The 15,322-nt window shown below is 35.6% G+C and overlaps 2 protein-coding genes across 5 annotated transcripts in view; one reads left to right on the forward strand and one right to left on the reverse strand.

Moving 5' to 3' along the window:
* The window catches only part of Nadk2 (NAD kinase 2, mitochondrial), a 42,176-nt gene extending 36,419 nt beyond the window's left edge, over nt 1–5,757 (forward strand). For all 3 annotated transcript variants that reach the window (XM_020186120.2, XM_020186121.2, XM_074077615.1), the window contains 2 exons: nt 2,717–2,840; nt 5,251–5,757. In XM_020186120.2, coding sequence (XP_020041709.1) covers nt 2,717–2,840; nt 5,251–5,389 — 263 coding nt within the window. In that variant the 3' untranslated portion in view covers nt 5,390–5,757. The remainder of the gene's footprint in view (nt 1–2,716; nt 2,841–5,250) is intronic.
* A 4,924-nt stretch (nt 5,758–10,681) lies between these two features.
* Skp2 (S-phase kinase associated protein 2) overlaps nt 10,682–15,322 on the reverse strand; it is a 28,640-nt gene continuing 23,999 nt past the window's right edge. For both annotated transcript variants that reach the window (XM_020187976.2, XM_074077618.1), the window contains one exon: nt 10,682–11,457. In XM_020187976.2, coding sequence (XP_020043565.1) covers nt 11,244–11,457 — 214 coding nt within the window. In that variant the 3' untranslated portion in view covers nt 10,682–11,243. The remainder of the gene's footprint in view (nt 11,458–15,322) is intronic.

A 15,322-nucleotide genomic window follows, 5' to 3' on the forward strand; every position in this document is an offset into this window, starting at 1 on the left:
TGAACTATAGTTGTTTAATTGTTTAGTATAAACAATTAAATTGAAGTATAGTTGAAGTATAGTTTAATTAAGTATAGTTGTTTAAAAAAGCGAAGTACTTTTTTGGACTCACGCATGCTCTTCATATAATATCCCTTTAAATGTAAACAATATAAAATTTAAAAGTGGAATCTATATTGTGAATTTGTCAGCCACAAACCACAAGGTACCATATCTGCAGACATGTCCATGGGAATAGGGAAATATGGAAAAGTTCCTGTCTTGCAAATAGGAAGTGCATGCCTAAATTTGGTGTGCCGTTACAATAGGTTCCCCTTATCCATGGTTGCACTTTTCGTGGTTTCAGCCCTCTAAAATATATTGTTGTTGTTTCAATTTGAGACCAAAAAGATTACTTTAATTATAGCTTATCAGTCAGCATTAGCATTAAATCTGTTTCAAAGAAAGGAAAATTAGGCTCATATATTAATCAATTCTTAATTATATAGTTTAATTTAAAACATAACGATAAAGAGATGATTAAAGTTGTCAGGCACTGTGGCTTACTCCTGTAACCCCAGCTATTTGGGGGGTGGGAATTGGGAAGATTATGGAGGCCAGCTCTGGCAAAAATGTTAGCCAGATCCCAATCTCAATCAGTTAAGCCAGGTGTGTCGGCATGTGCTCTGTAGAAGGCCGTAGGAAGGATGATGGTGGTCTGAGGCAGGCCCCAGGTTAAAAAAAAACAAATGAAAACCCCCTAAAACTCACAAGACCTTGCCTGAAAAATTAGTAAAGCAAAAAAAAAAAAAAAAAAAGGTGGGGTAGGGGGCTGGGGGCATGGTTCAAGTGATTGAGCCCCTGCCTAGCAAGGGTTAGGCCCAGAGTTCAGACCCCAGTACTACAGTATGCTAATTATCTTGTCAAACCCCAGTACCACCACCCTAAAAGAAATGATAAATGTTTAAGGTAACTGATATGCTGATTACCTGAGTTGATTCATGTATACCCAATGTATACACGAATCAAAGCATCACTTTGTACCTTATAAATATGTACAAATGTTATGTGTCAATCAGACTACAAAGAAATGACACATAAGATAACTTAAGTTTATGTCAGGTGTATTAAGGTTACATACAAAATATAGTGATTGATTTAATAAACATATAAGATCTTTACTGAATGTCACTTCCTTGGACATTTGGTTGTCTTGAGAAGCAGTAGAGATGAATACCAGGGTGTAACCATTGTTCCAGACGTTTCTAGAACTACTCTTGAAGTTTCTTTCAGAGCTAGCACTTTTTTTGTGATGTTTCCAAGGAGGAAAAATTTTATTTTTGCATGTAAGTTACATTTTTTTTTAAAAACAAAGAACCAAATAAATAGTTTTCCAGCTCTATGATGGTGCAAAATGGATTACTTTGAGTAGAAACTGTACTTTGAATTTTGAATGTTGATCTTTTCCTGGGCTAGTGATAGATGATACAGTGCTGTCTCATGACTTCGTGCCATTTTAGTGAGCTGCAGCTCCCTGTCAGTACACGCTCTAAAGGGCACACAAGGGAAGTGTTGCTGTGATGTTCACAGGTTAGTGGATTAGGTGCATTTTCAATTTGCAGTATTTTCAACTTATGCTGGGTTCATAAGATGTAACCCCATTGTAAGTTGAGAAGCAGCTATAATTCAAATATTACTTTCATAAATAAAGTAGATATGACGTCTTGTAATTTTTTTTATAAGAAATGTGGTATTCAACTAAACTTTCTTTAAGTTCCAATTTCTTTGTGTAGCGGTCATTTTTTTTTTATTTATTACTTAATTTTATTTAATGCATTTATTCATCATTGGTACTGGAGTTTGAATTCAGAGCTTCACACTTGCTAGGCACTCTACCACTTGAACCTCTTTCCCCAGGCCAGCCCTGGAGAGTGATCTCCCTACTTGTGCCACCTGTGTACCTGGGATCACAGCACTACCACACCTGGCTTACTGGATGAGATGGCGTCTCGCCATCTTTTTACCTGGGTTGGCCTCAAACCATGATTCTCCTGAGTAGCTAGGATTACAGATGCATTCCACCACGCCTGTCCCTTGTTTTGTTTTATAAAGAGACAGCATCTCATTGTGTTGCCCAGGCTGGCCTCAAATTCCTGAGCTCAAGCAGTGTTCTTGCCTTAACCTGAATAGCTGGGACTACAGGCACGTACTGCATGTCCAGTTTATACGGTTGTTTTTAACCAATTTGTGCTTTGCATGCCAACCCTCATGTATCTCTTGGTTGGAGAGAAAGCAGGTCCTAAAGATTTCTAAAATTATCTCGAGTACTGGAGAAGGCATGTTGCCTGTCATTTTTTAGTAATAAACTATTTGACATGATATTCTGGAAAGAACTTGGGAGAGGAATATGGCAACTCAAATTCTGTTTTTGACTTATTTTTAAAAAAAAATGTTTTTTACTTACTAGCTTCATAGTTAGCATTTTTTTCACTCCTAACTGTACTGATTTCTGCTGTATTGTGGGTGATGTATACTTTTGTGAGCTAATAGTAGAACCTAATATTCATTTACAAGGCTATTCTTTTAGTGTAATATGTATTGAGTTCCAAGAAACTTCCCAAACAGACCTTTGGAACAGATCGCTTTTAAGTTGGAGATAGCATCTAATATTCATTTTGTACTTCTGAGATGTAACTATCCTTTATTAAATGTGCCAATATGGTTCTTTTCTTTATAGTAACAAATGAATATAATGAATCACTGCTCTACAGTCCAGAAGAACCAAAAATACTTTTCAGTATTCGAGAACCAATAGCAAACAGAGTTTTCTCAAGCAGTCGTCAGCGTTGTTTCTCCTCAAAGTAAGCACGTTGGGTCTGACTTGTGACTGTTTTCATCCAATATAAAGCACAACTGTTTTTTGTTTTGTGTCTGAGTTAGGGTTTCAGTATGTATCTCAGACTCATTTCAGATTTTCTGTGAAGCCCCGCATGGCCTCGGATTCATGATCTGCTGGGATTACAAGTGTGTGCCATCATGCCCAGCTGTTTTTTTGAAACAAGGCCTTGCTGTGTAGCTCTGGCTGACCTGTCACTCATGATCCTTCTGCCTCAGTCTTCTGAGTGATGGGACACTTTTGGTTTTAAGAGTATTCAGTTTCATTAGATCCACTAATTTAAACTTAATCTAGCTGCAAAAGTAGAACCTTGAGAGTAATTTGGTATCAAGCTAAACTGGCTAAAATATTTTCAAACTTGTGTCATTTTAGAGAAAACTAAAGTTCCATGAAAAGAAGATATGTAGTTACTTGGTGTTGATCTGTTGGATTTTAATGCATCAAGACACAGTAGGATCAAATTACTTCTGAAACAAAACAGAAAGCAAATTCTTTTTCATAAGTTGTAGAATGCAAGCAGAATAAGTACTCATATGAAACTTAAGAGTAGAATTCATTTCTTTCAGCTTTTCCACTAAATTTGCCTCAGCTTTTGTTTTTGAATAGTTTCTATTTTCCAAAGACTGCCCACTTTTTCAAAAAGTAAGAAAACTTGTGAGACAATGTCATCTTACCTTGTGGCAAGCAAAGAACAGTTTAATTATAAAATGTCACCTGTGGTGTGAGTATTTTCTTTTTATAAATACACATTTTTTGTGTAGAGTACCTGCTTTGCAGTCACGAAGCCCTAAGTTCAAACCCCAGTCCCACCAAAAGAAGAAAAATTTTTGGTAATATAAATAGAATAGCTTTATGGCTTTCATGGTTAGAAAAGGTTTTAAAAACATGTCGTGAAAAGATACGATGAAAGTAAAGTTTGGTAAAATGAACTACACTAGAATTAAGAACTTCTGCTAATGAAAATATTCCATTAAGGAAACAGGCAAGGTACAGAGTGAGAAGGATATTTGTGAAAGATACCTGAAATCTGTAATGCTATACAATATCCAAAACTTTGTGAGCATGGACCTCATGCCACAAGAGTGAATTCCACATGTGACCTCATGTGGTGGGACACACTCAAAGTGCAGATGCACTGGAAATACTGTACAAAATTACCTTCAGACTATGTGTATATGAAACGAATTTTGTGTTTAGACATGGGTTCCTTTCCCAAGATACTTCATTACTTATATGTAAATATTTAAAAAATTTGAAAAAATTCTAAGTCTAAAACATGTCTGGTCCCATTTTGACTAAGAGATACTCAATCTGTATATTAAAAGTCCTATAAACCAGGAGTTGGGTTTATTCTTGTAATCCCAGCCCTCAGGAGGCTGGGGCAGGATTGCAAGTTTGAGGCCAGCCCTGGGCTACATAGTGAGATCTTGTCTCAAAGAAGAAAAAGTATCTTGCAGGCAGCCATCCCTATCTTCCCCTGCCCACCCCACAAAAGGCCAAATGTTTTAAATATTCCACATAAGGGGACATCTCGCAAGCATATGAAAAAGTACTTGACCTTATTTTTCATCTGGGGATTGAAAATTAAAAGTATGTAATAAGATAATAGATATACTCACTAGAATGGCTAAAATACTAACATAATGTTCAAGAATGGACACAGTTATTAGTATGAGGGTAATAGAAATAGGATGGTGGGTATGCTTAGAAAGGAGGGACCAGGAGTAGCAACTGGGAGAGGACACTGATTCCTAATTTTTAGATGATAATTACACAAGTGTTCATTGAGCTGTACATTACTGATTTGGACCTCTTCTATTTATGTGTTATCCTTAAGTTAAAACTTTATATGAAAATAACACTTTTGCTCAGTATGAGATACTTGTAATGATAGTAACTCAACAGTTACATGAAAACAATGAGTTTTCTTGAGTTCCATCTTGTCTGCACTGTTCACTGATACATGTGAAATTTGAGACTGATAATGTGCCTATATTAGTTACAGTCACTAATTCTCTCATTCCAAAGAGCAACTTCATTTTTATTTTTTCTTTCCTCCTTTTATTGTTTTTACATTTACTTACATGTGTATACATTGTTTGTGCCACCTCCCTGGTACACCCTGCTTCTGGGCAGAACCTGTTCTGCCCTCTTCTCCAATTATGTTGAAGAGAAAACATAAGAGATAATAAGAAATACATAGTGTTTTTGCTAGTTTGAGATAAAGATAGCCATACAGAGAGATTTCTCATGCAACTTCATTTTTAAAATGAAAACTAATCTGCTAGTTTAAATGAAAATTCAGGGTATAAACTATTGTTTGGAGTTGTGAAATATTTAATGAGTCATTAAATGAGTCATTTTCTTCTTGTTAGGGTTTGTGTTCGTTCTCGTTGTTGGGATGCCTGCATGGTTGTGGATGGAGGAACTTCTTTTGAGTTTAATGATGGAGCAATTGCTTCAATGATGATCAACAAAGAAGATGAGCTTCGAACTGTGCTTCTAGAACAGTGAAAGATTTCCTCAAATGACAAACTTGAATTTCTAGAAAAATATTTTTACTTCAGAAGCAGTGTATCAGTCCATAGGCCTACAGTATTTGTGTTATTACTGAGATTGATTGCTCCTGGGCTCAAAGGTGACAAAGAAAGTGGGATTTGCATTACTCTTGTTACATTCTGATAGACAAAAGATGTTCACTGTATGAGAAAATGGATGAACTAAATGGATTAGAACTGATGGCAGTGAAATTTCTTTATTATTTACATTTGGTAACCAAGAGTGTTGATATCTTTTTAAATTTAGAGGCAGGCTTAAGTAAAAGGATTAAATGTTAGGATTTGAAATTTAACTATAAAAATGTTTGTCTTCCTAATGTGGAATTGATCACACATATCATTTGATTAGTGCATTATTTTTTTATAGTTTCTGAAAGTAAAGTTTTTTAAAAAAATTCAGTGATGGAGAATTTTGATAAATCCTGACATTGACCTAATTGAAGTAGGTAAATGTGTTTTTATATGTGCTAAGATTTTTCTAATTCCAGGACACAATGATGTGTTGACTCTTTATTGCTTTAAGAGTTTCCATTAATTTTTAAAATTATTTATAGATGAATACTTTCATTCTGGTTGATTATACAGTGCTGGGTGAAAAACATCTATTGAGACAAAACCATGATGCTTTTATAAATGTAGTATCCCATACCTATTTTAGGTCAATTTTTTGAAAAAATGACTTGAGTCCAGTAGGCATTTTTTACCTTTGAAACTCTTAACACAAAGTCAAGGACTGAAAGGAGGAACTGATGAGAAGTGTTCCTCCTTTGGGAAGTGTGGTAAAGTCTATAAAAATTGTTCTCATCTACTGTTAGGACTATTGTTAGAAAGAATGGATTCCTCAGTAAATATGTCAAACATTTTCACTTATTCTTATATTCCAAATTTTACATAGTAGCTTTGTACGATAAAATGTCATGCCTTTTTTTTAAACCCCATTATGAGCACTCCTTTACTTTTAGAGGAAATAATTTTTATTTAGTTCTTGTTTAACTTGTAAGTAATCCTCAAATTTTCACAAAAAGCTACTGTTGCTGAATAATGGAGTGGTATCTCACGCCATGTATTCAGAATTGCCTAATTTTTTTACTTGCTGGTGAACATATTTCATTCACAGATATTTATTGAATACTCTGTGTAGGATACACACTGATGATGAAACGCTGTAGTCCTTACAGACTTTGAGCCTGCTGAGCTCAGAAGTAAAAACTGTGAGTTAGGATATGTGATCAAATTGAGTGTTCTTGTTTTGCAGACAGTTAACATGCTGCTGTTATCAGTGTTTTAAAAAATACTAATTTGCAAAGGTAATCTAGGTTTTGATATCTACCTGGAAGAATCTGTTTTTCTTAAGAGAATCTGCATAGACACTTAAAAGCCATGTACTTGGCATGCTGCATCAGATGGAACTAAAATAGAAATGAGTGTTTCTCCAGGGCTGGATCGAATCTTTCATTGTTTTAAAAAAAGTAATATATCCAGAAGAATGCTTTTCTGAAGTGTCCTTGCATAAACAGAGCAAAGGATTTACATGATGCATTAGGTGGAAATAAAAATTAGTATCTTCCCAGAACTAGTTTTTTTTTTTAAAGGGTGATATATGTAAGATACCACTTTGTAAAGAAGTTGAATTCCACACTATAGAAACTCCCCTAATGGGGAAAAATCCAACTCTGTTCTTAATATTTCAAGAAAATCTGACTGTCCATGTGCTACCAGACTTGTTAATATGTAACATATTAATAGGCAACTTGCTGTGTGAAATTGGTCGCAAGCCATATTTTAAGAGGTCTTAAGATGCTAAACATGCTTCACTTGCAATATAACTTCTACTTCCTGGTGGGGATGTATTTGTAAGAGATGAGAGGAAAAGAATGCTAGAATAGCAAAAATGTCTTTATGAATGGGTTAACCTTTTAATGACAACTGTATGTGAATAAAATTAAACCACTGCTTTTATCCCCCCCACTTAAATCTCTTATTTCTTTAATTCTTGGGGGACTGAAAACCAGGTTTTCCAGAAGTGCTATGCTTTAAAAATATTTTTCCCTATGGCTGTGTATATTCTGTGCCCTGTTGATATCACTCACTGTTAAAATATGAGATAGTGATATTATCTGATATTTGATCAGAAGATAAAGTACTTTTCTAGAAAATGTAGCCTTTTCAGATAATTTTGGCTTAATATTTTTGATGTTTCTATGTATTTATATTAATGGTCCCAAGATAGCAAATGGATGTATATCTTCATATACAAAATATTTACCTTTTTTTTCCTTTACGTTTACTTCACTTTTTAAATAAGCAGAATCAGAATGATAAAGCCTGTTAACATTTTATTGTAAAATACTTGAGGAAGGGCTCAGATAATAAAGTTAAGAATATATAGTGCTTGGCTGTGAAAAGAACAATGTAAATTTAGATCTTAAATAGCACACATTCATTTTACTGTGCTGATAGTCATGGGTAGAGTCTAACGAGATGATTGTGCAAAAAAGGTCCCAGGGATAACATAACTAAAGTAGAATGATGAAAAATATATATAGTGGAGATGGGGTAAGAGTAAATGTACTACTGAACTAAAGAACAGTGTGCTGTAATCCTCGCCATTAGGAAGCAGAGATGAGAGAATCAAGTTTGAGGCCAGCCTGAGCTATGCAGTGAGACCCTATCTCAAAACTAAAAACGGTTCAAGTGCAGTTTATTTTTGACTTAACATTCTTGTGAGGAGCTAGGAGGCATAAGTTAGAAAGAAGGCTTAGGTTTAGTACATTAAGGAAGGTAGAGTTTAAGTCATGGGTCTTCACATATTTTTAAGAAAAACCACTGAAAACTAGAGAGAAAATAGAAAATATTTTAAGTGTTAATCTGAATACCTTAAATAACTGATTTTAACCCACAAAATTGTAAGTTAGATATTTTGGTATTCATTTTGAGAAATATAAAAATGTCAGCATTTTAATATTTGGATTCAGCAAAACACAAATAACTCAATTATTGAAGCAAAACAAACCCATCAAATTAGTTTAGTACGTGCTTTGGCCTGTATCTTAAGAGTTAGTGTCTTGGCGAATATACCTTGTTGACTTTTTGGGATGTGTGGCTATGTGGAGAGGGAAGAAAGGAGGCTGCTTTTCTGCTTATTCTGGGGTTGGCATATGCAGCCCTTCTGTTTGCCCTGTACCTTAGATTACTTGCCTTTCCTCATAACATTCTGCATCTGCCCGTTCTGTTGTTCAAACAGTATCTTCCGTATGGTAGATAACAGCACATGCTGAGTTGCAACTGAATGCACCAGGATAAAAGGGAACATGTATTTTATCCAGAAATAACGTTTGTCCCAGGCCAAGAGTGTCCTTATCTCTGGAACTTGTGAACAGGGTATAAAACATGTGAACTGTGTTAGGAACCTGATCAAAACAAACCCACATAAAACGCTTGAGATAATGAGGAATCTTCAACAACATCCTGATATGCTGTGCTTCAGAATTCAAGAGAATCACTTATCCTTTAGAGGAATATAGTGAAATACTGATGAAATTGTAGGTCCAAATTTTGTTTCAAAATAATTTGTATGGGGGGAACAGTAGAGATCATGGATAATGAGGTTGGGCAGGAGTCAATGACTGTTGAAACTGGATGATGGAGTTTATCCTATTTTCTTTACCACATACAGTGGACATTTTTCATTAAAAACAATAAGCATAGCAGTGATGATGTAAAATAATAAAGTAGGTGATATTTAAGAATCATTCTACCATTTGAATGGAAGGGTTCAAAGGAATCGAACTACTTGAAAGACTCTAGGCATAAAAAACAATTCAAATAATTTCCCAGTGAGTCCAGTACAGATAAGCTGGTAAGTCTGTATCTAACATTGTTACTAGCCGACTTATTTTTAGTATTTGATTACCACATTAATCCTTGAATTCAAATGTTTTATAAATATGTTATTTTTGAAGTATTTAAAAAAGCTTTATATTTTTATTATAAGCTATCATTTTAACTTGACAAGCATATGAAGTAGACAGGATGGTGTTTAGGGTTCGGTTTTGAAGGGTCTTTAAAGGTCTCAGAGGCAAATGACACTTAAAGAAAAAAGAAAAGGATACAACTTAGCCCAAGTACTCATTTTTATAAAAAGCTGTTTTATTTTAAAACAAGTCTATAAAAGTAGAAACCACATACAAAAATACAGATTACTTCGACATGTTGGCAAAATAGCTTATGGCTGGACTTGAGTTTGGAAGTACGGGTACTGTATACTTGAGGGCATGAGGAAGACAGGAGTCCAACTGTATCCTATCATCAGCCCCTGTCACTAATCTGTAAACAATAATTTCAAGTAGTATTTAGCACTTATTAACTACCAGGAAATTGAAGCATAATCATTTCCTGTGTAACAACACTACTTTAAAATGTTCTTTAGGTCTGAGCAGATAAGGGCACTTCATACTATTGTTTCTAACATTAAAAAACTTGATTAAAATTAGTAGAAATGATGGGATTGGCTTTTTGTTGCATTTTGAACACACAGGGAGATTACTGACCTAAAACTATTTTTTTTAATGATTTTTTGGAGGGGGGGAATTGAACTTTTTAAATGATTTTTTAAAAAACATAATTTGGTCATTTTGCTTCTATGTACCAGGTTAACAAAACAAAAAAATAAAAAAACCCTGCTGTCAAATGGCTCAACACCTGAGTCTTAAAATCTTGTGTAGGTGCAAGTAGTGCCAATTGCTCTGAAGTTGTACGTAACACACACCTGCTTCTGCGTGTATTTCTGATTTAAAGAACAAGCAGTTCTGACCTAATGAGTAGTTTCAAGCAATTATTATGAAAGGACATTTAAAAAAAGATTTTAAAATACTTGATTCCAGAGTACTATAAAATAACCTCAGCGTTAAGAAAACAGCAGAAGATATCAATTCAGAATCTTCCCATCCAAATTCTTAAGACTAGAGACTGATCAGGATAATACCGACTTCCTAAAACAAAGCAAGACATCATAAAAGCAAACAACCATGTTAACATAACTTGATTATAGTTAGAAAACCACAATTATATTTCCTCACTTAATTTGAATTCTAGGAACACGGTACCTTAATAAACATTAAGGGACACTTCAGATGAACCTGATTTCAAAAACTGCCCCTTGAGACTTCAATTCCTATTATCAGTTCTATACTTCTGGTCATTTCTTTGTTTTGTATTTAGGATTTAAGGTGAATTACATGGGGCTCTGTTTCTATTAAATTAATTTCAAATTAAAGATTGAAATGTGTTTTTTTTTTTTTTACTTTCCAGACTTAAATGCTACTATCCTGTGATTTTTCTATTCAGCTTAATATGTTTATCTATTGATATATTTAGATAGATATCTCCAAACCATGTTTTATAAAGAAATACTGAAAAAATTATAGTTACCACAAAACTAAGAAAACTGTTAGCCAGTGGTAATTTTTAAGCTTAATTCTAAATAGACTTAATCAGAAGGGCACTTGGAAGAGTTGGCTCAATTTTTGCTCCTTAAAAAGGTATTTTGAAATTGTTAGCTCATTCTCATAAAACTTCCAAAGCCCTACAATTTAGGCTTTTAAGGGCACAGCACTGACAAGACGCTTTTATAGTCAATTAAAAAAAAGCAACACTTCATAGTTGTCCCTTGCAAATGGTTCCTATAACATCTGCAGGACGAAGGGTAAGGGGAAACTGGTATCAAAACTAGCCAAGTGCTCCAGCAATTGGCTTCCTGTCTGTGTTCCCCATTCCAAAGGAAGAGGAGACACCACCCTGCAATAAGCACTTCATAGACAACTGGGCTTTTGCAGAGTCAGTCGGCACTTGATGCCCCATATCTCTTGGTTCTTTTTGTTGCCAATAGTTGGCCTGGCAATGGTGGTGAAATAGGAGCAATTAATCTGCAGGTGAGGAAGGGCTTCCCTTAATAGTTGAAGGGTACCATCTGGCACGATTCCAAAAACTTGTAGTGTTTTTAGTGTGGGAATTTCTCCAAGTTCACTGGAAAAGAAAAAAAAAGACTTTCAGTACCTATGGAAACTATGTGATACGGGTTATATAGCCCAATGTTTATAATCTGTGTCATAGTCTATAAAATGTAACCTGAAATGTGCAATACAGATTTGATGAACTCCCAAAGGTGAATCGAGGAGGTTATGTGTTGTGAGCTAGCAAGCTAGTGATGATAAAAGGCAAATGTTTTACTGTGGTATCAGTTGGAACCACTGCATGTTACATGCAATTTAAGGATGTGGACTTGACCTTTATTTGAACTAGCCTCTGTTTCCCACCAGAAGATGGCAGCAAGATTGATGATTTCTTATGAATGGTTCATAGTTAAGTCCATGTGTGTAGTGAAACCTACCAGTGACTTCTCTAAAATATTTTAGATAGGGTTATGTAGCTGGGTGCAGATGTAAAAAACGTGGTAACCAATCACACATTTATAGGTGGTGATAACCTCCTACCTCTCTATATTTTACCATTTTTTCCCTCCCTCTCTCATAGATGAGCCAGATGTCTCCTTAGGTACTTCAAATTAGGTGAAAAATAATGTGCCAACAGTGAGATTCTGGTTCACAAAAAAGGTAACCTGTTTCCCCAAAGTAAATACTTTTTGGTTGTGGTGGTGATTCTTCTTAACACAGATCTATGTGCTTAGAAAAATCATCTCTGATCTGTATTTGCTCCAGGCTGGGACAAACAGTACAAAGTCTTAGGAAAGGGAACATTTACTTTAGAATTTCAACAAAATTCCACTACAGATCAATGACCTAGAGTTAGAAGCAACAAACAAACAAATGAGGCATAAGTGGCCACCAATCTTTCTTCCTTTCAGGTTATTCTGTACACCAAAGTCCAAGGCATCTTCCTAAAGCCTCACTCAGATTATGTCACTCACTCCAAAACCTTGGATGTTCCCTGTGTTTATAGAACCCAACTGTTCACTGGGCGTTAAGACATTCCATGCTGAACCTGCCTTCTGATCTTCCCACTACTCCCTAAGTGTATTTATTTTATACTCTATGAAGTATCTTAAGCACCACAGACGTTTTAGTGTATCACAACAAATTGAAAGAAAATGGATTGGAACAAATTGCAATTGATCTTCATTTCTGGACTTGTAGAAGCAGGAATATAAGAGTAAGGTCAAGCCAGGCACAGGTGGCTCATGTCTATGAGGCTGAGATCAGGAGAATCTTGGTTAGAGGCCAGCCTGGGCAAATAGTTTGCTAGACCCCATCCTCAAAGTAATTAAGAGCAAAAATGGACTTGAGGCATGGCTCAAGTGGAAGAATGGCAGCTTTGCAAGCAGGAAGCCCTGAGTTCAAACTACAGTCTCATCACAAAAAAAACAAACAAAAAACAAAAGAGGTCATGATCCATAGATGTTTATTCTTATCACTACTGAAGATGATAGCAATCTACCTCCTACCACAAATCCCTCTTATATGAAATCTGAGTGTCTGAGAACTGTAATAACCAGGAGAACTCTGGTTCTAGGATATCCTAAAGCAGCCAAGTTGTGAGTCATTCTGGAGTGGATAATGTTTAAAAGAAGACATTGTAGGTGGGAGTAAGACGAGGAGGAGGGATGGCAGATGGCAGAGGAGGAAATGGTCTTGCAATAGCATTGGGAAAGGGATTTGGTGAGGAAGGAAATCACACAGCATTCTCAGAGTTACATGTGAGAAGGCAGCTGCAGAAGATGGGCTGCTGGGTCAAGAACCGGATCAAAAAAGTTGCCTCTTAGCATGTGTGTCATGTACAACACAGAAAAGCAAATTTATAAGCATCTCTTTAATAAAACAGTAGACTGAAAACTAAGTAGAATGGATGGTGAACAAGAATGAAGAGCTTAAAACCCATTCTTTCTAGTTTAAGAAGTATAAAATGACATTGATAATGCCTTAAGAATTTTTGTTCAAGTTTAGTGAATGAAAGATTAATATATGAGGGTTGGGTGGAAAGAGTGCAAATTTGAGGCCAGCAAGACCTGGTCTCAGAAACAAAAACAAAACAACAAAAAAAGACATTTTAAAATTCCTTTACAGGTTTACTCCTTGCTTCATCTACATAATCCTGGTTTCCTTTATCAAGTCTAAATTACCTTCAGTACAGATTTTCCTAAAATGAATTGTTAAGGCTTCTCTCATCTCTGGTCAGTTTACTCTTTCCAGGTTGGGTTTCTTACTTGAATGATATGAAATAGGACATAATGAGAAGAAAGTTTAAATGTAGAAAATAAGATCAATTAAGGAAGAAGGAAATAAATATCATGGGGACTGGGGGGGAGGGGAGGATGTAGTTCCTTAAGTATTTTAAAATATTACTATTATAGAAGGCACTCAAATTTTACTGTTCCTCTTCAGAGTTAAGAAACAACATAGATGGCTGGCTCTCTGGAAATCATTGTTGAGGTACCCTGAAATTTTTACTATGAATTTCAAATACAACAGCTGCCAGAATGACTGAAATTATTGGGAAAGACATTTTACTCTGAGAAGCTTCTGGAAAGGGTATTAACAAATTCATCTCAAAGGATTTATGACATAAATTGTTATGGTATTTACTAATGCCTAAAGAAACACACTGTTTTAAAGTTCAAGAACACCTTCTTGTTCTCTCTCTGTTTAGGGGTTCTGACTTCTAACTAAACTCAATCCTGTTATGGCCCCATTTTTTCTTTCAAGATCTGATTTAGAGAGTAAGTAATGATGTAGAGAAGGTTCACACCTGGGTCTGTGACTTCAGGCCCAATGCTCCTCACCATCAGTTCACACTGCCTGTCTGGATACTATACAGATATTAGTATTAACCACTGGATACAAATATTAAAATGTGAGGGCTCAAAGCCTTCCCTTTGCCTTTGCTGGAGGAAAACCATTTGGGTTATCACCTTAGCTTCTTTCCACAGTGAAGGAACAAAAAAAGCAAGACATGGACAGATTCTCTTGAGAAAAGAAACTAGGAAAGAATTATCTTCAACCTTCCCGGAGTCTGCCCAGGCAAAGTGGCAGCCCAGATCGTAAGGAAGGGAATGAATGGATGACAGGAAAATCTTTTTGGGTAGATGCTAGAGGCTCCTAAGATACCTGCATGCTAGAAAATAGGAATTTGAGTAAGTTCATGCACGTGAATTTAGACTCAAACACTTGAGAGCTAGGTAAGTAAATACTGGCATCCTTTTTAGACAGTGCTTTTCCAAATGCAGTACTAGCTCAGGGCCTCCTGATAGCAATTAAAATAATTAATCACATAATTTCCAGGTTTCCTAATTCTACTAGTTAACCCGGACCACCTCAAGTTTCTGACTTATTCATTAATTGTTGAAACCAATTTGTAAAATCCAAACCATTAATTTGAAGACTAGATAAATTCTTTGTTTAAATTCAGCACCTTTGTTAGGTAGGAAGGTGAAGCAAAACTTGACTCATTCTGAGTATGGTGGCCTCACTGGGGCATATGGACCATGAAAGAAACAAGGGTACTTGACCAAGTACAAGATACTGACCTCTTGTGGTTTTTAATGAAATTACTATGCATTTATTTTTGGCATTAGGAAGAATATATAAGGCCTGAGTATTATCCCTCCCCACCAAAAAAAGGATGGGTTAGATCCTTTTTCTTTGTACTTCCTTTGAGTCTGCTGAAGTTGCTGAGGAGATAAAATTAACTCTCAGATGAACCACTAGACTAGATATGGACTATTTTGCATCTGTCCATGAGACCCTGGATCTAGACCCAAATCAGCCAGCAACTCACTATCAAATCTGGATAAAACACCTCACTTTTTTTTTGGACCTATACAGTATCTATCCCTGTTCAGAAAAATTAGATTCTTATGAAATGCACCACACATGTG

This window comes from Castor canadensis, chromosome 6 (assembly GCF_047511655.1).
Source record: "Castor canadensis chromosome 6, mCasCan1.hap1v2, whole genome shotgun sequence".
Classification (NCBI taxonomy): Eukaryota; Metazoa; Chordata; class Mammalia; order Rodentia; family Castoridae; genus Castor; species Castor canadensis.